Source organism: Pygocentrus nattereri, chromosome 29, assembly GCF_015220715.1.
Source record: "Pygocentrus nattereri isolate fPygNat1 chromosome 29, fPygNat1.pri, whole genome shotgun sequence".
Lineage (NCBI taxonomy): Eukaryota > Metazoa > Chordata > Actinopteri > Characiformes > Serrasalmidae > Pygocentrus > Pygocentrus nattereri.
The window spans coordinates 4,411,843-4,438,219 of NC_051239.1; the positions used below are offsets into that span (position 1 = coordinate 4,411,843).

The 26,377-nt window shown below is 39.1% G+C and overlaps 1 protein-coding gene across 1 annotated transcript; it reads left to right on the plus strand.

The window, feature by feature from the left end:
• The first annotated feature begins 2,065 nt into the window (after positions 1-2,065).
• LOC108442522 (H-2 class II histocompatibility antigen, A-U alpha chain-like) lies at positions 2,066-16,839 on the plus strand. Its single transcript, XM_037536279.1, has 4 exons — positions 2,066-2,166; positions 5,789-6,037; positions 14,518-14,799; positions 16,666-16,839. The coding sequence occupies exons 1-4, from the start codon at positions 2,079-2,081 to the stop codon at positions 16,797-16,799; spliced, it is 753 nt and encodes a 250-aa protein (XP_037392176.1). The 5' UTR covers positions 2,066-2,078; the 3' UTR covers positions 16,800-16,839.
• Positions 16,840-26,377: the final 9,538 nt, after the last annotated feature.

A 26,377-nucleotide genomic window follows, 5' to 3' on the forward strand; every position in this document is an offset into this window, starting at 1 on the left:
TGTCTTTTGTTTACAGCAGAGGGTGCCATACCTCCATGCAGGTCAGATGTGAAGCGTTATGAGCGATTCGGCTACTTGAAGTAGGCCTGTGCCGCACTAGAACACTGACTTAAACATGACTGCATGAAATAACCACAGAAAATGTATATGACTATGCCATTACAGTATCATGGCAGCACCACAAGCTTTCATAAGTTTCATAATGTTGCTGACAGGAAAAATCTTGTATCTCAGAAATGGTAGCTTTATGGGAGAAGGTTTTTTCAGAGTAATTTGAACCCAATGCAAAAGATAATATACAGAATTGTATTATCATCTTTATTATTTTTTATTATTATTATTATCATCATCACTTAACAAATGCTCAAAGTCTTTACAACTCTAAAACTAACAAAAAAGAACTATATTAAATAAATCAAATTGAATAAGTAAAACAAATATATTATTTTCCAAAGCACTGTAGTCCATTTACAGAAGCTGAATAGAATTACAGCAATTTTACGGATTTTTACTGTAATTGAGAAAACATACAGGTTTTGTCTGGCAAGTGTTTCAAATTTTATCATAAGTGCCAACTCTACTTTTGGCTTATGGACTGGGCACAGTCTGTGTAAAACCTCGTCAGATTTCTGTGCTAAAATAGATTCAGCAGAAAGAAATTATTTCTATTTTAAGCAAAATGAGGGCCAATTCCACTTGGTGTTGTTCCCCAGGTGATAGTCACCTGGAAATAAATGACAGTTAATCTGATAAACCTGAATAAAGCATACTCTTTATTTATTTATTTTTCTTATTTCATTTTTTTTTACATTAAATGTTTATTTGACCTTTTTTTAGGGAAATATATAAAGAATGACCTAGAGTCATCTGACATATTGAACAGACCCTTTTTTCACTCCACCCACACCCATCTGATTCCATTCCACCCAACCACCACAACTGAGCTAACAGAAAAGAAAACAATTTTATGTTTATTGATTGATTTATTTATACCTTATGATAACAGAGAAGCCTGCACATCCTCAATTCCACTTGACTATATTCTCATCAGAACTGGATTTGCTCTGTTAACTCAAGCAGATTTCTCCATATATTATCCCAATTTTTCTCCATATCTATATGCTTCCCATTTTTTTTTATTTTGTAGGTTTTTAAATGGAAGAAGAAGCAAAAACATACAAAAGACATAATCCTTCCAAATCCATTCCATGTTGAATGATATCTGAGCCCCAGGAAATTTGAGGGGTTTTCAAGGCAGATCTTCAACTAATATGAAGGAAGAATTAGTCATTTGAGATATTATATTGAGAAATTAGATCGTGAAAGCTTAATGAAGTGTCCTCAGCCTTCCCCTTCTCCAATACATATGTCTTCATGGCTTCATGAGCTCTGCATGCATGGTGTATTACCAGAGAGTAAGTGCCAATTCATATTTAAACAGTGGAGAGTTTTTTTATGCCATTTTATTTCCACACCTAGATATTGTAACTAATATAAAAATGTATGTTAACAATATATGTTACAATAGGGCCACATTGCAGTGAACTTTCAGCATTTGGAAGCTATCAATTTAATATATTTCTCAGCAATAAGAACGTATGATATTGCAATGACTATGAGTACATAGTTGTGATAATATTTATATTTAAGATTATGATCAAGATGTGATAAGATTAATATTTCACGGTTGACAGATTTGTTGATACCCATTCTTACTGGTAGGCATACAGAACCTTCACTGAAAAATACAGCCTGAATGAGAAATGCCAATATGTTCACCCAACTTAAAACCAGTTGTGATTTAGAAATCAAGCTAAGCAAAGGTGCACAGTGTCTCATAGATCATAACACTAGACTTAATGCTCAAGAATCCTAAAGAACAAGTTTACAGGAATGTGTTGTACTGTCAGTCTAGTGCTACTGCTCTGCTAAAAGAACAAGAGACATGAAGATCTGAAAGTTAGACTTAGCCAGATACTGCAGTGTCAGTGAAGTAATGATCCTATTGGACGATTTACCTGAAACACCTCAGGTGAATAGAGAGGAACAGAGAGGCTGCAGTCAGTCGGCTCTCCCTCATGTTTGAGTTTGTTTCCTCTACGCTGATCAAGATGAAGCTGTGTGTGATTCTCATCTGTGCAGTTCTTCACTCCACAGAGGCTAAAAGTGAGTAAATGTGAATATTTCAGTATTTAATAGTGAACTGTTATAGTGTAATCATTGTATTATTGTTGTAATTGTGGACAATCAGAAGGTGATGGGTTTTTCTGGTGATCCTGAGAGAGAGAAGAGATGTCAGCAGCATTTAGCGTGTTATAATCAGATCTGGTTCATACAAATATGAGCTTTCTGTATGTGTAGTTCCAGATGCTGCTTCCACAAACTGGTCCAGATTCGTAAAATGCAGCACTAAATTTAGCTGGATGTTAAGAACAAATAGTGTAGCAGTAATATTTGTTCATTCATAAAAAAAGATTACCAGAAAATTTATACCACATGCGTGATGAGAAGTGTGGCTCTGCTTTTCCTTCATTTACACTCACCGGCCACTTTATTAGGTACAATTCAATTGTATGTTAACACAAATAGCTAATCAGCCAATCACACGGCCGCAGCTCACTGCATCTAGGCATGTAGAGGTGGTCAAGACAACTAGCTGAAGTGCAGGCCGAGCATCAGAACGGGGAAGAAAGGGGATTTAAGGGACTTTGAACGTGGCGTGGTTGTTGGTGCCAGACGGGCTGGTCTGAGTATTTCAGAAGCTGCTGATCTGCTGGGATTTTCACACACAACCATCTCTAGTGTTCACAGAGAACGGTCCAAAAAAGAGGAAACATCCAGTGAGCGGTCAGTTGTGTGGACGAAAATGCCTTGTTGATGTGAGAGGTCAGAGGAGAATGGGCAGACTGGGTCCAGATGATAGAAAGACAACAGGAACTCAAATAACCAACCAGAATCTCTGAGGAACGTTTCCAACACCTTGATGAAAGACTGTCACGAAGAATTAAAGCAGTTCTGAAGGCAAAAGGGGGTCCAACCTTTTACTAGCAAGGTGTACCTAATAAAGTGGCTGGGGAGTGTATGTGTGCTGACAGTGATTCATAAGACAACACAATCCCACAAAACATAACACCTGAAACACACACCAGTAATTATTCCTAGTAAGAAGCCAGTGTGATATTTTCTACAATGTTTTCAAACTTGTCTGCTCATGTGTGCAAATAATCAACAAGTTCTGCACATTCATTCATTCACTGATTAATCAGTATATTTAGAACACATTGTTTGATCAGTTTTAATAAAGCATCATGACAAACCTTCTAAGTGCTATTTTATTAGGAGGATTTCAGATTCCCACAAACTTATGCCTTAAGAAAAGCAGAGTGTTGTTACAGATGAAGACATTAACAGACTCTTCTCACACTTTTAACTGGTATAACACTCAAAACAGCCTCTTCATCCTGGGTGAAATTCAGTGCCTGGTGACTCCAACTCCAGGGTTTAAAAGTAGGTTTACCTCATGATCCAAATAAGTCACGAGTTTGACATTTGAGATTCTAATTACATGTTTGAGTTGATTTTTACTCTAAGCAGTTTTAGCTTTAAATCCAAATTTAAAAATGAATTTTACAAAGAAATTTAATTTACAGATTAAAATGACATTTTTACAAGTGAATGTTCATTTCTTACTAGTGAAAACAGAATTTTTACTAGTCAAATTTATTATTTAATACTTCCTAGTTTAATACTTCTTACACAGCTCAATTTCAGCTGAACTTTTGATAACAAGAATGTAAAATGTATTTCTTGATGTTAAATGCGAATTCATGTGTTAATTTGTTAGTAAAAATTCCTGATGCATCTATAATCAATAAGAAAAAGCTTGAATTATTACCACTGAGAAATTAAATCTTACATAAAATATAATTTCTACAACTAAAAATAGAATTTTATGATGTTATAATGAATTTTTTATATGTCATTTTTTCCTATTAACAAACTCTTTTTGACAAAGAAACTTGATATTTTTAAACTAAAAGATAAGTGGGTTGTCATGCTTGCGTCCTTGGACTCTTCTTTTTCATCTTGCCCGCTTTTGACAGTTGACAGCAGTTTTTGTTAGATTTGCTACCATGTTTATAGGCTCCACAACTGTCTCCTATATCTTTTCCTGTTGTTTATTTTTTCCTGCATATTTACCAAACAATTAACTATTATTTGTCAGCATTTCTATCTTTAATATTTGTAGCTCCGTTTCTGAGAATTTTGGTTTTCTTTGTTCTCGTGTTTTACATCTTGTCCAGTTTGGCAGCCAATCAGAACTTCACTTGGACTGGGTCTTTTGTATGACCCCATATACATGTAGAGTTTGAAAATACATCTGTGTTAAAGGGACACCGGTGCGCTAATCATCGCCACAGTGACTTTATAAATAGCTTTTGTGTACCAAGAATATAAAACTACAACAAACAGCAAGCCAATGCAACACATGCAATGCAAAACAGCCATTGTATTGTGTGTATCCGATATGTATATTGTAAATTGAGTTATAAATGCTTATTTTAAACAAAAAAATAAAACAAAATAATAATCATATAGCAATTACATTTGAACTATCATTAACAAACTATTAGATAATGATTAAGTTGCCATTCACAAGAGAATGTTATTATAAAGTGATACCAATTTCTTGAAATAAGTAATAATACCAATAATAAGATACAGGGACTCAATATAAGTCTATTTTTCTCATCTGATTCTCTTTGTAAGACTACATTGCTGGTAATCTGAGACTAAAAATGTTCTGCTTCTTTCTTCATTTCATTAAGTCAAGCCTGCTTTCCAAAAAAGAGAAAATCAGAATTTTGCTTATCATTTATTATCTTGATTAGCTTCAAACCACATCTGAATACACTGTGTTAAAAAGACAGACCCTAAGAATTCTAACAAAAAAAGTTGTAACAAATTGTAGTTGATTTAACCCCCTAAATTTAGCACGACAATATGGAAGACCTGAAATGTAAGATGAGAGTTTCACTTCTCCCTCACATGTTTTCCACTACTGAGGTGCACAGGTAATATGAGAAAAAAAAAAAAAAAAAAAAAAAAAAAAAAAAAAAAAAAATATATATATATATATATATATATATATATATATATATATATATATATATATATGGTTTTCATGAAATTCATGAAGGGTAAGTGCGACACCTGCTGGTTGAAGCTGGTATACTATGCTAAGTGTTAGCCAGTATTTTTTTCATACAGTGTAAAAAAAAAAAAAAAGAAAAAAGTGAAGTAGGTTTGGAATGGTTGAAATTGTACAAGTGATGCTTCTTTTGCAGTTGTTTGTTTACAAGCAGAAAAAAATAAAGTGGAATTTTTATTTACTGAGGAACATTTTTTTCATCTTACTCTTCAGGGCTTCCATGGTAACAACAAAACATCAGTATATTAACTCACATAAAATACATTATAACACAGAGAAAGGTCACCTGGTTTTGTTGAGGTGACTGATCGCTACTGAAACAAATAAAATGAATGAGTAATTTTTGGTGGATTTACCATTTCTATCTCATTTGAAAAATGACAAAAATAGTTTCTTTCCACACAAAAAAAAATTTTTTAAAGATTGAAAATATGGTATGGATTAAAATTTTAGATTCTGCACTTTTCACACAATTTTGCCCTCTGCTTCAAAGAGATACATGAGGAGTAGAAACTAGGTAAGCAAAAAAATCTGAAAAAAAATGGTCATTGACATACTTTTCTCTTTCTCCCACAGCTGTGCACAGAGATATTTTGGTAGAGCTGTGCTCTGATACAGAGAAAGAGGCTATATATGGACTTGATGGAGAAGAATTGTGGCACGCTGACTTCAGTCAGGGAACAGGAGTGATGACACTGCCGGATTTTGTAGATCCTATGGCCTATGTAGAAGGAACCTATGAGATGAGTGTTAATAATCTAGAAATATGCAAAGCAAATTTGGCTGCAAGTATAAAAGCTAACGATAACCCTGCAGAACCAAGGGGTAAGACATGAGCATCCATGCAACACACATATTCACAAGTAAATGTAATAAAGAGGCAAGATGATACATTGGAAACCTTCCAGCAAAAATAATCAATCAAATCAAATAAACAATATATAGAATATTCTGATATTGTTAATGACAGTTCTTAGGGAACAGCTGAGTTATTTCCAGAATCAGACAGCTTTTTTATGTGGTCAAAGCTTCTTATTACATTCAACCCAGGTTTAGTTTGTAAAATGCATCTATGTATTGCACTTCAAAAGAACATGTTTATTACTTGTATTAGAATAATGTAGGTAAATGTATACTTTCATTACAGAACCTTAGATACAGTTAAGTAAAACATTGTCACAATATAAAAAGAAACACTTTAACACTTCAGTTTATTAAGACCAGTTGTTATGTAAGGTGGTTAGGTTAGTGTAGTGGGTAACACCGCTGCCTTCTACACTGTAGACTGGGGTTCAATCCCCACCAGGGCAAGCGCCCTACACTATACCAGTAAGGGTCCTTGGGCAAGACTCCTAACACCGCCTTGGCCTGCCTGTGTAAAATTATCAAATTGTAAGTCGCTCTGGATAAGAGTGTCAGCCAAATGCTGAAAATGTAAGGATCGGATGTTTTGCTTTCTATATACAGTACTGTGTAAAAGTCAAATATCACTTTTTTTATTTAATGATTTAGTACATGTCAAATCTGGTTGTGGCACCTCATAGATTTGATCCAGCATTAAATACATTTGTGTAATGATCTGCTGAAATATATGTAGAAAAATAATTAAAAATAATTTTCTACAATATATTGTGGCACTGGCCTGGGGAGGGACCAATGCACACTGACTTCAAAACCCAGCCTAGGACACAATTGTCTAAGTGTTGGCTCTGTCATCAAAAGATCGCAAGTTTGATCCCTGGTGATGCTGCAGTTGTCCGTGGCCGGGAGTCCAAGAGAGCACAACTGGCCTTCATATGAACTTTACAAAGGGCAAACTATGCAGTTACTGTTTAAGGTCATTTTGTTTTGATCGTAAGGGGGAAAACTTTGGCTCCAAAGTTAAAATTGCCAAACAATTACACTAGTAACAGCTGTCATTTACCACTGAAATACTACATCTGCAAACTGCACTTTTGCAAATAAAATCATCTATTTTGTAATATAATGGAAAGATCAAATACAATAGTCTATGAAAAAGGTGTTATCAAGTTAGACTTTTTACAAACATATGTCAGAAGAGACAACATAGAAATCTTTACAGCACTTCTCATCACTGAGTTGTTAATCACTGAGAGGTTTTTTTGCCTTTATGAAACAAGATAAAAATAATGAATCACTGTCCAGGTTACAAACCCTAGTCTATGTATAAAATATAATTAATATAATTACATATTTTAGTGGGTCATCATCCTTACACAATTGTCCCACAGAACCACGAATGCATGCTGGTAAAAAATGTTGGGCTGGGTATTAATAACGGTTAATAGTGTTGATAGTGTTTTTATTTTCTTCTATTTTTTTATTTAAGTATTTGCATATGGTGCCTATAAAATGCTTTGGAATAACTACTATTGAAGAACTATTAATCAAATCTAACTTATTTGTAGCGCTTTTTACAACAGATGTCGCAAAGCAGCTTCACAGAATTCCAGAAAAGACAAAGTTTTAACAAGAATGTAAAACCCCCAGTGGGCAAGCCGGGGGCAACAGTGGCAAGGAGAACCTCCCTCAGAGCTGAGGAAGAAACCTTAGGAGGAACCAGGCTCACCAGGGGGACCAGTCCTCCTCTGGTCAGACTACCTACAAGTGATTATACTACTAATATTAATAGCAGTAATATTGATATTAGGAATAACTAGGAGTCTATGAGAACATCAGTGTAGGGTGGGCAGCTAGTCCAGGGCAGGTGGTGGCAGCTGGGGCATGGGCAGCTGGTCTGAAGTGGGTAGCAGTAGGGCTCGACAGGTCAGTTGTCCTTCAGTGTCCAGCCGGACATATGGGTGATTGTATACTCGGAAAGAAAGCAGGTAAATGGAATTAGTTTTATTCTATCCGTTTGTACATAAACAGGGAATGTGAACATTCCCAGAGTGAGGCTAACGACTCCGGCAGATCTGACTATGACAGCTTAACTAACAGGAGAGAACCAGAAGATCACACAGACACGGCAGCACTCTGAGACAGTTTGGCATCCCTCCACTCCACCGTCCACAGACCTGAGTGACCGCGTGCGAGCAGCTGGACGACGGCACCAGCGCCTCAGTTTACTATAATTCCCTGTGTCCATGGACCCCTGGATCTGCTGCCTTTATCTAAGGGGGAACATTAGCTACCAGAAGGTAAACTGAACAAGTGAGTTTTCAGCCTAGTCTTAAAGATTGAGACTGTGTCTGAGTCCCGAACAGTTTCTGGAAGATCATTCCAGAGTTTGGGGGCTTTATAAGAAAAAGCTCTTCCCCCTGCTGAAGCCTTAGGAATTCTGGGAACTATTAATAAGCCAGCACTCTGGGATCTGAGTAGTCGTGATGGCTCATAATGAGAAATAAGGTCTTGCAGGTACTCAGGAGCGAGACCATGTAGGGCTTTATAAGTCAATAAAAGGATTTTATAATCAATACGGAATTTAACAGGCAGCCAGTGAAGTGATGATAGCGCTGGACTGATATGATCAGATGTTCTAGTTTTAGTGAGGACCCTGGCTGCAGCGTTTTGGACTAGTTGGAGTTTGTTTAAATTCCTGCTCGTACATCCTGACAGTAGTGCGTTACAGTAGTCTAGCCTAGAAGTAATAAAGGCGTGTACTAGTGTTTCTGCATCACGCAGGGACAGGGCATTTCTGATCTTGGCGATGTTGCGAAGATGTAGAAAAGCTGTCCTAGTGATGCTGCCTATGTGTTGATCGAATGATAAATCTGAATCTATTATAACGCCAAGATTTTTTACTGCTAAGCCAGGTGCGGCTGGAAAGTCGGCAAGATTTAGGATTAAATCTGGTAATTTACTTCTTGCCAATTTCAGACCCAGAAGGAGAACCACTGTTTTGTTACTGTTTAGTAGGAACTGTTAAAACATGTTCCAACCATGTTTTCTAACCTTTCTAAGAGAATATTGTGGTCTATTGTATCGAAAGCCGCGCTAAGGTCAAGTAGCACTAAGAGAGATATGTAGCCTTGATCAGAGGCAAGAAGAAGATCATTAGTTATCTTAACTAGAGCGACTCAGTGCTGTGGTGTGGCCTGAATCCAGATGGGAATTTTTCATATATATGGTTCTTGTGTAGATATGAACTAAGTTGTTGGGCCACAGCTTTTTCTAAGATCTTTGATATAAACGGTAAATTAGAAACAGGCCTGTAATTAGACAAAACGGTGACATCAAGATTTGGTTTCTTGATCAGAGGTTTGATAACTGCTAGTTTAAAAGCTTTGGGTACATGGCCCAGACTACTTCTTTGAGTAATTTTGATGGAATTGCATCGAGTATGCAGGTTGTGCAATTTGCAGAAGAGATCATCTTCTCTATCTCCAGCTGTGGGAGTGGGTAAAAGGTTTCCAGGCTCTTTTCTACAGCTGTGTTTTGTTCTATATCAGCCAAGTCAGATGACAGCCAAGCTGGATTTGAATTTGATACTGTGGGTTGAATTTGTTGTCTAATATTATCAATTTTATTATTAAAGAAGTCCATAAAAACTTCACTGGTGAGAGTTGCTGGGATTTCTGGTTCATTACCTGCCTGATTTTGTGTGATTTGGAAAATCACATTAAACAGAACTCTAGGATTATATTTATTGTTCTCGATCAGCGAGGCCAGATATGCTGAGCGAGCTTCTGTGAGAGCATTTCTATACTCTATAAGGCCGTCCTTCCAGGCAGTGTGGAACACTTCTAGTTTGGTATGACGCCATTTCCGCTCTAATTTCCGAGCTGTTTGTTTTAAGATCCGGGTTTTATCGTTGTACCACGGGGCTTTTTCTGCCTTATTCTTTTTATTTTAAGTGGGGCCACATTTTCTAAAGTGGATCGTAAGGTATTTTCTAAATAATCGGTTAGTAAATCTAGTTCCATTGGGTCTGATGGAGTGGAGACTGGGGTTGATAACTCTGGGAGATTTTCTATAAATTGTAGGGCGGTAAAAGGTTTTATTGTGCGCTTTGTTGAATAACGAGGGGACGTATATATATTATGGCTAAATCGTAGTTCATATGAAATTAAGTAATGGTCGGAGATCGCTGTGGTTTGCGGTAGGATATTAAGCTTGTCTATGTTAAGACCTGGTGTCAAAACTAAATCTAACGTGTGACTACAGTAGTGTGTAGGCCCTGCTGCATTTTGGGTAAAACGAACAGAGTCTAGGATTGAGGAAAATGCCCTTTTTAATGGGTCGTCTACCTTCTCAAAGTGAACATTAAAATCCCCTACAATTATTACTTTATCATTACACACAGCCAGGTTTGCAGCGAAGTCACTAAATTCTTTTATAAATTCAGAGTCGCCCCCTGGTGGCCTGTAAATGTTAAATAAATGTAACGTGAATAGAAAGGACCTCAAAGGAAGTGAAAGTGTCACATTGTTTCTGACTGATATCGAGCGTATTTTGGTATATTATACAGACTCCACCTCCCTTGCCTGATAGTCTTGGCCTATGTGCATAATTATAGCCTACAGGCGTGGCTTCATTTAAAGCTAAATATTCATCTGGTCTAACCCGTTTCAGTAAGACAGAAAAAGTCAAATTTATGATCACTTATAATTTCATTTACGATGACTGCTTTAGAGTTTAATGATCTTATATTAAGTAGTCCAAGTTTTAGATCTAAGGTGTTAGTGCCATCATCAGAACATGGATATATGTTGATTAGGTTATTTAAACAGGCTGATTGAGTTTTTCTATGATTAAATTTTGTTTTAATTTGTGGCAAAGACACAGTCGCAATAAGGTTAATCTTAGGTGACGCCTCAAGGCGGATCGCAGACGGTCAGTTTAGCCTGTCTGTCTGCGGCCTGGTCCCAGCTTTGGACTGTCAGCAGGTGTTTACACTACTCTGCCGACTAACTAAAAGACTATGAGCTATGCTGCTGTCATGATTGGCCACTCCCAGTCTCCTCATGTGCTTGTGTTTACCTTTGTCCTGTCCATGTGCTCATGTTTACTTCCTGGTCTTCCATGTGCGTTTGTTTTGTTTTTTTTCTGTCCTGCCCCCTTGTTTGGTTACTCCGCCCCTGATTGTGTAACTGCTGGTGCCCCTAATGGAGTAGCTAACTTCACATGTCGAACAATCGAGTCTCCTATGACCAGAGTGCTTTTAACAGGCTTCACAGTGGGCGCTTCACTGAGCGGGGCAAACCTGTTTGACACGCGAATGGGAGGAGCGTGGTGTTCCGTTGGGCTAGCTTTGGCCTCAGCGTTAGCATTAGCCTTAGCTTTCCGGCTAGACTGCAGAGTCGTCACCCATTCACCCCGCTGTGAGGGCTCTAACGCCGGAGTCGAGGGGGTGCTAACTCTCTCTAGGGTACCGGGGGCTGAATCTTGCTGTCTGTCCTTTAATAACCCCCAGATGCGCACCTCTTGGTGGTCCACCTTCTCCACCAGAGAGCTAACTAGCTGGCATTTTGCACAAACACATCATTATCGCTAGTGGCGGAAAAGGGGGTTAAAAATAAACATGCCACACTCTGAGCAGATAAAAACAACCAGCAGAAGCCATGGTATTTCAGGTACTTACCGCTTTTGGTTGATTTAGGAGCTAATAGCACAAAACATTGCTCGCTGTGTGGGGTCTAACGTGTGTTTACCTAGCTGCACCTACAGTGTCCATGTTTGTCAGAAAGTTTGTCAGAATATCCAAACTGTCCTGGGACCATTTAACCTGCAGCAGCTCTGGCACAATGGTGGTGAAAGCAGAGCTGAAGTTCGCAAAGAGCACTCTAGTGTAGGTTCCAGGTCTGTTGAGATGCTGCAGCATGAAGTGCAGGGTCAAGTGCACTGCATCATCAGACCTAGAACCTACACTACAAGCAAACTGTAGGTGATGCAGCAGAAGGTGTTTAATGGCCTCCAGGTGGGCTAGGACCATAAGTTCAAAGGCCGTCATGGCTACAGAGGTCAGGGCTACATGTAATGTTCCTTTTTTAGGGGACTGGAAAGGTGGTTGTTGTTTTGATGCATGAGGAAACTGAACAAAGCTCTAGTGGTTTGTTGAAGATATTGGTGAAAATAGGTGCTAGTTGCTCACAGCAACACAGTGTTTTAGGATGGATGGAGAGACTCCATCTGGCCCTGAAGCTTTTCTCACCTTCTGTCTGCTGAATAGCTTGTTAACATGCTGCTCACTGATGGTCAGAAGAGTGGGAGAAAGCGGTGAGCGAGCCAGGGTGGGGGAGGAGGTTGGATGGCTGGGAGAGAAAATCTGAAGATTGTGAAGATACAAATGCCTCGACAGCAGATATACTGCTTTGGGCTACTGCAACCTTTCTGAGACGGAATTTATTTCCACTTCCAAGCAGGTAGGCCAGTCTCACATGACAGACGAGCACATTTTCCCCACGCACGCACCTGCCACAAGTCACAAACTCAAGCAAGCTATAGGTAAGCTTAATAAAGAAGCAGTGAAACAGGTGCAAGACCTACCATCCCACTGGGTCCTTCTGTGCCTCAGGATACACCCTGGACAGGTCGCCAGTCCATTGCAGGGCAGACACCAGTGTCCACATAACCTCTAAATATAAATGCCACATACTTGACAATGCAAACAAAATCCTTTATTTTCTGTTTTGAGAACAAAGTAAAGCCCAGCATAGGTCAAAATGTGGTCCAACCATGCAGGAAAAATAATATTGTTTATTCCTGCCAGCATCCCTGTGGGTTTCTACTAGTTTGTTAGCGTTAAGATCTAAGATAAAAAAATGATTCAGATATTATTTCTTGGCAGTTCTAGATTAAACACAGATAACCAAAGCTTCTTAAAGACATTCCATGCTTTACTTGAAGCTTGTGACAGGTAGATTAACATACAAATACACAAGGGTACTACCATAATACTTGCAGTGTTTGAATACAAGCATGGTTCTATTAAATAATTGTATTGAATTCAACTGAATACAATTAAAAATTAAAGACATTTTAGCACTCCACAAGGAACACTTAATGACATTTTACAAAACTTCTATTCTTTAAAAAATAACCAGTATTGTAATGTATTGTACAAGTACTTTTGCATAAGCCAATGTTTTTTTTTTGTCAATGTTTGTTTGTTTCTCCCAATATGTAAAATTCAGCAAATAACAGCCATTCTGTATTAAAATGTGCATAAGTGTGTTCTTTGTGGAGGATGTGTAATTTATTTACAACAAAACATCCTTTGACCAGTGGTGCTCAACAGCTAAATATAAAATCAGATTTTTCAATATTTAGTGTGTCACTCTTTACCTTTATTACAGCTTCCATTCTTTTCAGGAGACTCACTTTCAGTTTCTCTAGTAAATCTGCAGACACACCTCCAAAGTTCAGTCTTAGAAGTTGGTTTAACATTTCCTGCTTGTTTATATAAATTTAAACTGATCAGTCAAAATCTTTACTTTAGATGTCAGACCTCAGTTCCTGATGATAAGGAGTCTTTGAGTCAATATAGAATGTAAATCAAATATAAATGTAATTCATTGTGTACAATTATTTATGTAAGTATATATTGTAATTTAAACAGTACTGCTAATTGAAAGTAATAGTTCTAGCATTTTAAAGTATTGCAGCTTGTAGCGGGGAGCGAGAAGTTGTATTATTATGGTCAAATCCAGGGTCATCGTTCAAACGGTCCAGATTCATAGATCCAACACTGATTGATCAGGGGACAGACATGACAAACCAGAATCAAACAAGCAGAGCAGTACAAACAACACAACTAAGACCGGCAAACACCGGGCTTAAATACACAGGGAAAACGAAGGACAGGTGGAAAACAGGTGGAGACAATCAGGGGCGGAGTCATGAAATGAGGGGGCTAAACCAAAACATGAACACATGGACAGGCCAATCGTGACACCACTAAAGAGTCTGCTATCTCAGCCATCAAAAGTTCTCATACATGGCAGGCGCAGCACTAGAACCAAACACACACGCGCAATCAATGACTGTCCACTGTTTGAATTCGAGTGAGAGAAGCGAGCTGTTGTGTCATTAGTAGGTCTATATGTTGATATTAAAGCCAAGGTGCTTGGCTAGTATTGTCTGTATGCATATCGCCTAATTAATGAGGGTGTGTTGTCTCACTGGGTGCTCAGCACCCCTGAAGCTCTGATCTTAGAATCCTCCCTGCTGCATAGACAAGTGCTTTGAAGTTATCAAAATAAAATAACTGAAGGGGTGGTCAATGACATTTGCACAGTACTGTATGTATCAGTTATTTAATTATTTATTCGCTAGTTTTGTAAATTACTTTTTGAAATTCATTGTGATGTCATGAATAACAGTCAAATGGCTTTTATTTCTAGTTGCCCCCCAAAGCTCAATCTACTCCAAGGACGATGTGGAGCTGGGCTCCAATAACACCCTCATCTGTTTCATTACTGCATTCTACCCACCACGCATTGGAGTGTGGTGGACCAAGAACAATGCAAATGTGACTGATGGAGTTAGGTTTAGCAGATTTTATCCAATCGGTGATGGAACTTTCAACCTGGTCTCTCGTTTGAGCGTCATACCAGAGAAGGGCGACATCTACACCTGCACTGTGGAGCACGTGGCCTTGGACAGACATCTGACCAAAACATGGGGTGAGATTTATACCTGCTTATACACGTTTCCATGATTACATTTACATTTACAGCATTTAGCAGACGCTCTTATCCAGAGCGACTTACAAGAAGTGCTTTGTCAATCTAGAGAAAGTGTCTTTGCTAGTTACCAGTAGCTTAGAGAAAAAGACGGTCCTGAGCTCAGATACTGCTAGAAACTAATGTCACTGCAGACACCAAGAGAAAAAGAACCAGAGTTGAACGCAGAACTCTGAGCCATTCAATGCAATACAATAACAATGAGATACAATACAATAAACTACAATACAGAGTGCAGTTCAATAAAATAAGTGCAGCTTATAATTCAATGCTCATTTAAGTGCTGTGTAAAGATTTCAGCACTGTTTCAGCGTTGCTTGAAAGTTTATGAACCCTTTAGAATTTTCTATATTTCTGCATAAATATGATTTTAAATATATTCAGACAAGTCCTAAAAGTAGATTAAGAGAACCCAGTTAAACAAATGAAACAAAATATTATGCTTAGTTATTCATTTATTGAGGAAAATTATTCAATATTACATATCAGTAGGTGGCGATGTGAATCTTTGCTTTTAGTATCTGATTTGACCCCCCTGTGCAGCAACAACTGCAACTAAAAGTTTCTAGTAACTGTTGATCAGTCCAGCACAAGGCTAGGAGGATTATAGCCTGTTCTTTGTTATAGAAAAGCTTCAACTCTGTGATGTTGGTGGGTTTCCATAAACTGCTAGCTTAAGGTTCTTCTACAGCATTTCAATAGGATTAAGGTCAGGACTTTGACTTGCCTGTTGCAAAACATTAACTTTCTTCTTTAAACATTCTTTGGTAGAATAGCTAGTGTGCTTAGGGTCGATGTTTTGCTTCATGACCACATTTCTCTTGAGATTTAGTTCATAGACAGATGTCCTGACATTTTACTGTAGTATTTGCTGGTATAATTCAAAATTCATTGTTCGATCAATGAACCAAGCTGTCCTGCCCAGATTTAGCAAAACAGGCCCAAACCATTATAACCATGATACTCCAACCACCATGGTTCACATATGAGTTGAGGTTCTTATGCTGGAATGCAGTGTTTCTTTCTCCAGACCTAATCCTTCTCGTTTAAACCAAAAAGATCTATTTAGGTCTCAATGTAGAACAACAAAGAAGTTCAACAAAGAATTAATCAATCAGAACAGAAAGGGAGAGCTGACCAATCAGACCCTGGGCTCATCAGGGAGCAGGGGCGTTTCAGACAGAGGGTGAATAGAGATGTACAGTAAGAGTGAGAAAAATAAGTTGTTTTTGGAATATTAAAGCATGTAAATCCATTCTAGTAGACAAAAAAATACAATTATGAACACTGGAAATGAACAAAATAGGTCCAATTTAAACCAGTGAAATAGAAACAGAGCTCAGGGATGTTACTCTTCAGCAATATTCAACTTCGGGCTTAAATTATCTGGCTAACAAACATTCCTGATTGTTAAAATACCCCTCAGGTTTGTACCACACAAGATATTTAACACTCAACACCCCTTTAAAGTTTTATGGAATTGACCTTCAGTATTATTATCTCCTTTTTCACTTCTTTTTTCTTTTCTTTTTCTGTTTCACTGCACATTTTAAACCCTGTACCACAGTTCCAGGCTTTCCTAAGGGAAGCTTGCATGATTAGCTACAGTGAACCCAACATTTATTTCAGATGCATTGTGAGCTTGCTTATGTACAACTATACATATTTTAGTAAGACTTGACAATACATATAAAACCAGTGTGAATGAGTCCCTAGAAGACTAAAAGAAATCTTAATTAGTAAAATTTATATACAGGCTTTCATTTGTGTGTGTGTGTGTGTGTGTGTGTGTGTGTGTTTCTACAGATGTGCAGGTGGCTATGCCCAACGTGGGTCCAATTGCGTTCTGTGGGGTCGGTCTGGGTTTGGGACTGATCGGAGTCATTGCTGGAATAGTCTTTCTCATCAAAGGAAGAAACTTCAGCTCAGAATCTGACTAAACATTACAGCAAGCTTATTACACTGTGTTTTTCTAAGGTGTGACTTTTTTATTTTCAATTAACATAATTTGTGATTCAGATTGCACTATCCTTTCTTTATTTAGCCATCAAAGTGTCTGTTTTCTGTTTTAAAACAACCTTGTACTAAAATATGGGACCTAATGTAATCAGACCAGTTAAGCACAAAAATAAATAAAAATGAATAAATAAAATCCATTAAAAAAATTTTTTAATTGTTTTATTCAAAAAAAAATTTTTTCCTTGAGTGCTATTTACACTGGACATAGAATAAATAACAACATGTCATTTACAATGTGGTGTGCTAGCAGCAAAGTAAATTTGTACTACATTGAATTTGAAGTAAATCTTATAAAATAAATCTTTTAAAACTTTCAACTTCAAATTTCTGTTTGTAAGTTGTACATATAAAGAAGTAAAGAGGTGTCTTCAAGTTAACCCTTCTGTGGTCCAGCTAAGGAATTCATTGTATATTCATTGTATATTGTATATTAAAACTACCTCTTTGTAAAATTTGTCAGCTCCACTTACCATATAAGTGCACTAGTAACACATTATTGATATGAACAATATTTGTTCAGTAAAGCCTGAATTAGACTCCTCTAAATGGTTTATTCACTGTACATTATGCTTCATTCATTATGACCTGAATTAGTACGTAATTATAGTTGCCCATTGCTTTAGCAAATATTATCTGATTTATATTACTCTTCTTTTTTATTCTTATTTTTCTGCCGTTTCTTTGCTGCGTAACTCGTACCGCAGTTTTCGAAATATCAACATTGTTCCAACAACTCCAGATTGTCCGGCCTGGCAGTGTGATGCATATTTGTATACATCTTTTTGATCCGATACATGGATTCTGTGTAGCAATGGAATTTTGTGGAATTTTTTCCCATAGAAAATGAAAGGGGTGACACATTGCATGCCAATCTACGGTACTTCTGCTTGTCCGAATGACGCCATTTCACGTGTCGACACCATTACACTATCTCAGGGCAGGCCCCCAAACATGAATTCACTGTCGTTTTGACCTGCACTCATCTATTTGTTGTTTTATTCCATCCCTTGTTTCTCCCATAGAGAATGAAGGGGTGGAATGTAGGCAGCATGCCACATGTGATGTCACAATGGGCCCCTCTCTCACACAACACATACAAACTCACACACAGAGCACAATGTCTTTTATGTGCATAATGATTTTTTTTAAGGTGGCCCCCTAGCTCCAATCCAAAGTCATTCTGACCTGCACTCCTCTTTCTGTCTATTTTTTCATCCCTCTTTCCTCCCATATAGTCCCATTAATTTTCGCCACCACTCAAACTCTATTACATCTTTTCCCGACAGCCATTAATATGCATGTAATCATTTAGGGCAGGTCACCAAGTTCTGATCTACAGCCATCCTGACTCACACTCCTCTGTTTCTGATTTTTTCATCCCTCTTTCCTCCATTAGAGTCCCATTCATTTTTGCCACCAGTCAAATTCTATTACGTCTTTGCCTGACAACCACCAAAATGTATGTACTCACTCAGGGCACATCCCCAAGCTGTAATCCATAGCCATACTTACCCGCACTCCTCTGCACCTAATTTTTTCATTCCTCTTTCCTCCCTTAGCATCCCATTCATCTTCAGCCAAACCATAGCCCTATTTTTTCCATTGTGCAACAGAAAAGTTGTAACCCACCACTTTACTGACCCACACTCCTCTATGTGTATTTTTTTCCTCTCTTATTCATCCTTTAGACCTCCATAGTAACCACTGCACAACCATTCCACTTTTCCTTCAGGAAATGCACTTTTCTAGCCATTTGGAAATAAACAAATAAACAAATAGCTGGACAGTGTTGGGGTAGTTACTCAAAATAAGTTATCCATTACTGATTACTCACTACTTAACTAAAACTGTAATTACTTGTAATTTATTACTTGTAATTACTTTAAATGTAACTGTCATTACTTTACTCATTACTTTCTGGAAAATGTCATCTTAAACCTCATTATTTTTAACTTACATTCTATAACCTATACAAAATATCAAATCTACCAAATAATAAACAATCATTCTTTCCATAGTTTATTTAGGATCAAAATGTATCAGTAGTAGCAACACTAAACATGCATAAAATGAATTTCACTGTACTTGGTGTTACTATTTACTTTGAACAAGTCTATGCAATTAAGCAAGAAAAATATAGTCCAATAAAAACCTCTTCAACAAAAAAATACCTACATTTCAAGCATGTGGACAGGCAAGTATAAGAACTGAATTAAACAAATAGCTTGCAAATGGTTTTTGGTCTGATACAATTTTGCCTGTAACTGCAGTGTCTTGTTCAGTATTTGTGTAAATGAGGGGCCAGCTATTTGCAGCTGCCCTGTTGTGGCTCCACAGCAAAATTAAGATTTTAGGAGAAAATAAAGCTCTGCTAACCGATTTTTAAAAATAAATGGTCTTAAACACTGGAGTAATGAAGCCTATAACAGCTCTGCTGGTGCTCAGACTGTTAAGTTAAGTTAAGTGATACTTTATTAATCCCACAAACGGGGAAATTCCACCTCCGCATTTAACCCATCCGTGAAGTGAAACACCACATACACACTAGTGAACACACACACTAGGGGGCAGTGAGTACACTTGCCCGGAGCGGTGGGCAGCCCTATCCACGGCGCCCAGGGAGCAGTTGGGGGTTAGGTGTCTTGCTCAAGGACACCTCAGTCATGGACTGTCGGCCCTGGGAATCGAACCGGCGACCTTCCGGTCACAGGGCCAGATCCCTAACCTCCAGCCCACAACTGCCCCCTAGTTAGTCACATGCAACGCAGAAAACAACCTCAACTATCTAGTAGCTAAAGAAAAGGCAAAGAGAAAGATTTAAGATGAACATTGATCATTTGTAGACAAATGGACTCATCTGCATTTATAATCACTCCATCTGGTTTCCAATATAATCTACAATGGGAAACTGTCAAAGACTAAAAAGTCATGAAGCCAGCTTCATTTGTAAGCTTCTTATTAGAGCTCTCCTATTCCACCTTAAATTGTGCAGCAATTACATCAGAATCAGAATCAAGCTTTATTGCTTGCACATACAAGGATTTTGCTTTTGGTTACAGGAGCTCACAGTGCACAGTATTGAACTGTTTTACAGCAGTAGACAAATAAATAAATACATAAATAAATAAAAATTAAGAATAAAATAGAATAGAATTTGCATTCCTACCACACAACTGGACCATCATACACAAACACACACACAGTCACACCTGCAAACAGCATTTTGCAAAGTATATGACTTAAGTTAAAGTGCAGTTAAAAGATGTATAGTGGAAAAAGGGATCAGTGAGGTAACAGACAGATAAGTGGCACAATAAGGCCAGTGAGGTGCAGAAAATGCTGGTCTGATATGGTAGAGGATGGAATGTTGAGTGTTACCATATAACATACATACTACAGACCAATATATTTGAAAAGTGCACTTTGAATATTGTTTATATATAATTTATGTATTTTAAGTGTTCAGGAGAGTACATTCTGCGGCTGGTGAATGAGAAGCTGACTTCAGCCTTGTAAAAAATCAGTTGTTGAGAGGCATTTTACAAGAATTACAAGAACTATTTCGCTTTTCCTGGTGAAGATGCAAGAAATGCGGTTATAGCTGAGCTAAGTAGCAGAGCAAAGTAAGTCTGGGCACACATTCCTTAGGTACAGGGGTTTTTAGCCATGAGTTTCATTTTAGCATGCATCCTTATTAAGGAAAAATAACAAAAGAAGAAAAAAAGATCATCAAGAATAAAAACTAAATATAATAAACAAATAATAAATAGCAGAAAATGAATGTTCCATCCATCCATCCATTATCTTCCGTTTCTCCGGGGTTTGGGTCGCGGGGGCAGCATCCTAAGCAATGAGGCCCAGACCTCCCTTTCCCCAGCCACTTCCACTAGCTGTCCAAGGGGGATTCTGAGGCGCTCCCAGGCCAGCTGGGCGATATAGTCACGCCAGTGTGTCCTGGGTCTTCCCCGGGGTCTCCTCCCAGGTGGACTTGCCTGTGACACCTCCCGAGGGAGGCGTCCAGGAGGCATCCTAACCAGATGCCCAAACAACCTCAGCTGGTTCCTCTCGATGTGAAGAAGCAGCGGCTCTACTCCGAGTCCCTCCCGGATGACCGAACTTCTCACCCTATCTCTAAGGGAGAGTCCAGACACCCTGCGGAGGAAACTCATTTCGGCCGCTTGTATTCGCGATCTTATTCTTTCGGTCATTACCCAAAGCTCATGACCATAGGTGAGGGTGGGAACGTAGATCGACCGGTAAATCGAGAGCCTTGCCTTATGGCTCAGCTCTTTCTTTACCACAACAGACCGGTAAAGAGCCCGCATCACTGCTGACCCAGCACCAATCCGCCTGTCAATCTCCCGCTCCCTTGTACCATCACTCGTGAACAAGACCCCGAGATACTTGAACTCCTCCACTTGAGGCAAGAGCCTATCCCCGACCCAGAGAGGGCTCTCCACCCTTTTCCGCCTGAGAACCATGGTCTCGGATTTAGAGGTACTGATTCTCATCCCAGCCGCTTCACACTCGGCAGCAAACCGATCCAGCGAAAGCTGAAGTTCGCGGCCTGATGTCCCCAATAGGACCACATCATCTGCAAACAGCAGCAATGTGACCCTGAGGCCACCAAACCGGACACCCTCCATCCCCTGACTGCACCTAGAAATTCTATCCATAAAAATTATGAATAGAATCGGTGACAAAGGGCAGCCCTGACGGAGTCCAACTCTCACTGGGAACAAGTCTGACTTACTGCCGGCCATGCGAACCAAACTCCTGCTTTGTTTGTACAGGGCCTGAAAGGTTCGTAGCAAAGAGCCATGTACCCCGTACTCCCGAAGCACCTCCCACAGAATACCCCGGGGAACACAGTCGAATGCCTTCTCCAGATCCACAAAGCACATGTGGACTGGTTGGGAAAACTCCCATGAACCCTCCAGAATCCTGGAGAGGGTGAAGAGTTGGTCCAGTGTTCCACGACCAGGGTGGAACCTTCACTGCTCCTACTGGATCCGAGGTTCAACTATAAGCCGGACTCTCTTCTCCAGTACCCATGCATAGACCTTACCAGGGAGGCTGAGGAGTGTTTCCCCTTCTGAGTCGCCTGATGGTTTGCCAGAATCTTTTCAGAGTCACTTTCCAAGGCCTCACCAAACTCCTCCCATACACAGGCTTTTGCCTTGGTGACGACTGAAGCCGCAGATCTCTTGGCCTGTCGATACCTGCCAACTACCTTACGGCCACAGCTACAGTCAGCTGCTTCAACATTGGAGGAGCGGAACATGGCCCATTCTGAGTCAATGTCCCTCACCTCCCTCAATATCTGGTCAAAGTTCTGACGGAGGTGTGAGTTGAAGATCAATCTGACAGGTTCTTCTGCCAGACGTTCCCAGCAAACCCTCACTATACGTTTGGGCTTGCCTGGTCTGACTGGCATCTTCCCCCACCACCTGATCCAACTCACCACCAGGTGGTGATCAGTTGACAGCTCAGCTCCTCTCTTTACCCGAGTGTCCAAAACACATGGCCGCAAGTCCGATGACACGACTACAAAGTCCCCCCAGTAGGACAATAAATAGGACCTGTTCCCCAACCTGAAGGTGTAGGGAAGCTACCCTCTCGTCCACCGGAGAAAACCCCAACATACAGGCACCGAGTCGAGGGGCTATGAGAAAGCCCACACCTGCCCGCCGCCTCTCACCATGGGCAACTCCAGAAAAGAATAAAGTCCAGCCCCTCTCAAGGAGATTGGACCCAGAGCCCAAGCTGTGTGTTGAGGTGAGCCTGACTATATCTAGCCGGTATCTCTCAACCTCGCGCACCAACTCAGGCTCCTTCCCCGCCAGTGAGGTAACGTTCCAAGTTCCAAAAGCCAGTTTCAGCAACCGAGGATCAGAACGCCAAGGCCCACGCCTTCGGACACTGCCCGATCCACAAAGCACCGAACCCCTACTACTGCCCCTCCCATTGGTGGTGGGTCGATGGGAAGGGGGACTCATGTAACTCCTTTGGGCTGGGCCCGGCCAGGCACCATGAGTAATCGCTGGCAAGCCCCTCCCCAGGCCTGGCTCCAGGATGGGGCCCCGGTAACCTGTTCCCGGGCAGGGTACACAAGTCCTGTTCTTGTCTTTTCATAGGGGTGATTATGGATCAATCTTTGTCTGACCTGTCACCTAGGACCAGTTTGCCATGGGAGACCCAACCACGAGCTTTTGCTCCAGACAACATAGCTCCTAGGATCATTTGAAGAACGCAAACCCCTCCACCACAAAAAGGTGGTGATCCTTGGAGAGGAAAATGGATAGTTTAAAAATACAATTTAAAAACACAGGATAAATGTGTAAATAAAAACATGCAGTTAACAATAATGTGAAAGTAGTAGTAATATTCCAGTATAAACAAAGAAAACAATAAAAAAATTAGTTACACGCTAAAGTAAAGAAGTAAGTTTTTAACTGTTTTTTAAAAACATTGACAGAAGGAGCCTGACGGATATGGTTCCAGATCTTTGGTGCATAAAAATAAAACGCTGCCTCTTAGCTGTTTAAGTTTTATATGCGGAATATGGAGCAGCAGCACTGGATTATCTTAAAGCTCGATTAGGAATGTCATCTATCAGCACTCAAAAATGTATGAAGGTGCTAAACCATTAACAGATTTAAAAGCTAGTAGTAAAATTTTAAAGTCAATTCTAAAAGAGACAGGCAGCCAGTGCAGTCATGTTAATATCCTTGCTGCTGCATTTTGCACAAGTTGTAATTTGTTGATTGTACTTGTTGTTTACAAAATACTGTCATCCAGTTAAATACGTAGAGAACCAGTTTAACACAGTTCCATTTAGACAAATCAAGTTATCAAGCCGATTTAGAAGTATCCTATGGTCTAGATCAGGGGTCTTTAATTAAAATTCAATAAGGCCCAGTTAGAGAAAATTTCCTCAAGCAAAGGTCCAGAACATCATAGTGTCTAACTTGTATCATGACTCAGTGCCATATACTATTTACTGAAGTAGCCTAGTAGGAATATCAACAACATCTTATACAGTCAGTAACTGAATATCAAATTAAATAAAGTACAATTCAGTGATATTTCAACAATTTGTATTGTTAGTTTTCTCTTTTTAGAGCATACCATGTGAAAGAACTTTACTCTGACTCACCTTCTTCTCTGAATGCTCTCTAACTGCTGTTAGAAGTGCAACCAGGCTAAAGATGCCTTGAACCAACTGATATATTAAATAGTACATGAGAGAATTAACTCTGACATCTGAGAGCAAAAAGTCAAGTCTCTGATGTTGGAGTAACAGCAGATATCAAAAGCAGTGATCAAAATGTTCTGCTATGCGTGTAGCTATTAACCTATCATGTGTAGCTCATTAGAATAGGGCACACTTTCACCATCATAGAGCACAACGTGAGGACGTTATTCTGGAGAGTGGACACCACAAAGCAGAAGGTCCAGATGGCATCTTTGGTAGGTTTTCACAGCATTCACTGACTAGCATTCGCTAGCATATCAGTGTTCATAATAATTTTTGACCGATCCCTGGCACAATCTGTAATTCCTGCATGCTTCAAATGGTCCATTATCATAGCTGCCCCAAGTAAACCCCAGTCCACCTGCCTCAGTCACCCAACAACCCTGATCTCAGTTGTGATGAAGTGCTTTGATAGGTTGGTGAACTTTATCACCTTTTTACTGCCTGTCAATCTGGATACATTACAGTTTGCATCCCAACAGATGCCATCACCCTCTCTTTGCACATGGCTCTTCCCCATCTAAACACTAGGAGGGGAAATTATGTTAACATGGGATCAGCAATAAGCAGGATGCAATAATCTGGGCGGATCATCTGAATGGAGCTCCCAGACCTGCAATCTGTCTACAGTAAGCAGTGCTGGACCAAAACAAGAAAGATAGACCACAAACATCCCATCAATGGATTTTTCTCTCTTTGGCAGTCAGGGAAACACTTGCACTCCCTGAACGCCAGCACAGAGTGAAGTTTCTGAAAATGAAAAGTGAGCTTCTGAAATGAGAGTTCCTCCTTCAGGAAGTTCAGGTTGTCAACCAGCACAACAATTAATACTAATTATACGTACACTTACACAAAACTGTTGCTGCACAAAAATGCTGCTATAATTTATAAATATTCGTAATATTTATTAACCCCTTCCTGTTGCATTACCTCCTGCTCATTTGCACACAAATGCACACATCTGCACCTTACCTACTGTCATGCATCCCTCCAGCTATAACACACACTTGGACTTCATCACATGACCCAAGTGACTCCCCAAATCACCAGAATACTAATTTGATTTACCTGTCTTTTCTGTCATATGACCATGATAGTTTAATTTATAAGCCCAGGCTTTAGCATAGTGTAGTTGCGAGGAATTGCATCTTCCTAAATCTACTGACGGTTCTGTGTGTATTATCTTTCCTGTGTATAACCATGTTTTGCCAAATAAATAAATAAATAATAATAATAATAATAATAATAATAATAATAATAATAATATATTGCATATTTTTCATGTATTTATTAATTTACTTTGGTAAACACTGAACAACACATGGGTTAAAACAGAATGTCAGAATTATTCTTTAGTTTCTAGAATTTCTAACATATTAATTCAAAATATTGTGTTATGTAATCACAAATTATTTAAATAATAAAGGTTGAAATAATTATATATTTTTTAAATTCTTGTGGTGGTTTAATTGACTACTCAATCTATACTGTGTTCCGGGTGTCTCTTTCTAAAATTCTAAAATAAATTAAAAAGTGTTTTTTAATACAGTTAAGGCAGCTCATCTGTTTGGCTTGTTTCTCCTTTATCATTTTTTTTTTTTTTTTTTTAATAACGCAACAAATCTCTTCAGTGGGTGACAGTTATCATTTAGGTGACTTTTTCCTTTCACTCCATTACATTTCAGAGTCTAATATCCGACTTTTTCCTCCTACATTTTGAGAAATCTGTCGTTCCTTTTGGTTTCTGTGTGTATAAATACGTAACATGTCAAAACAAAAGAAGAGCAAAGCCAGAGCACCAATCAGGGCCCAGCGGTCACTTTGTTTTGGTCACACCACAGATAGATCCCCTCAGTGTTGCGAACTCCATCTCCCAAGATACTTTGGGAGTACATGTAACCTTGGACTTTCTGACAGCTTTGGAGTCCAGAGCGGACTCCATTTCCCAGGAGACTCTGGGAGATCACATGTCTGGTGATGATCAGCCATGCACCTTTCACCGATCACAATCACCAGATTACTGACTCTAAACCTGTGATAGGTAATCAGGTGACTTAGTGAGTATAGTTCATAAGCCCGGACTTTAGCCAGCTCTCATTGCGATGTATTGTTTCTTTGATTAACTTGCTGAGTGTTTTCTTTGTTTGCCTATTGTATTTGTGCCTGACCCTTTGACTGTTACTTTCGACTTTGATTTTTGCCTTGCCCTTTTGTATTTGTCTGCCTGATCTTGGATTTCTG

Excerpts from the sequence above, each read along its gene's own strand:
- LOC108442522 (XM_037536279.1), top strand. The coding sequence starts at position 2,079 with ATGTTTGAGTTTGTTTCCTCTACGCTGATCAAGATGAAGCTGTGTGTG. Across the intron at positions 2,167-5,788 it reads TCACTCCACAGAGGCTAAAA|CTGTGCACAGAGATATTTTG; the intron begins GTGAGTAAATGT and ends TTTCTCCCACAG. Across the intron at positions 6,038-14,517 it reads TAACCCTGCAGAACCAAGGG|TTGCCCCCCAAAGCTCAATC; the intron begins GTAAGACATGAG and ends TTTTATTTCTAG.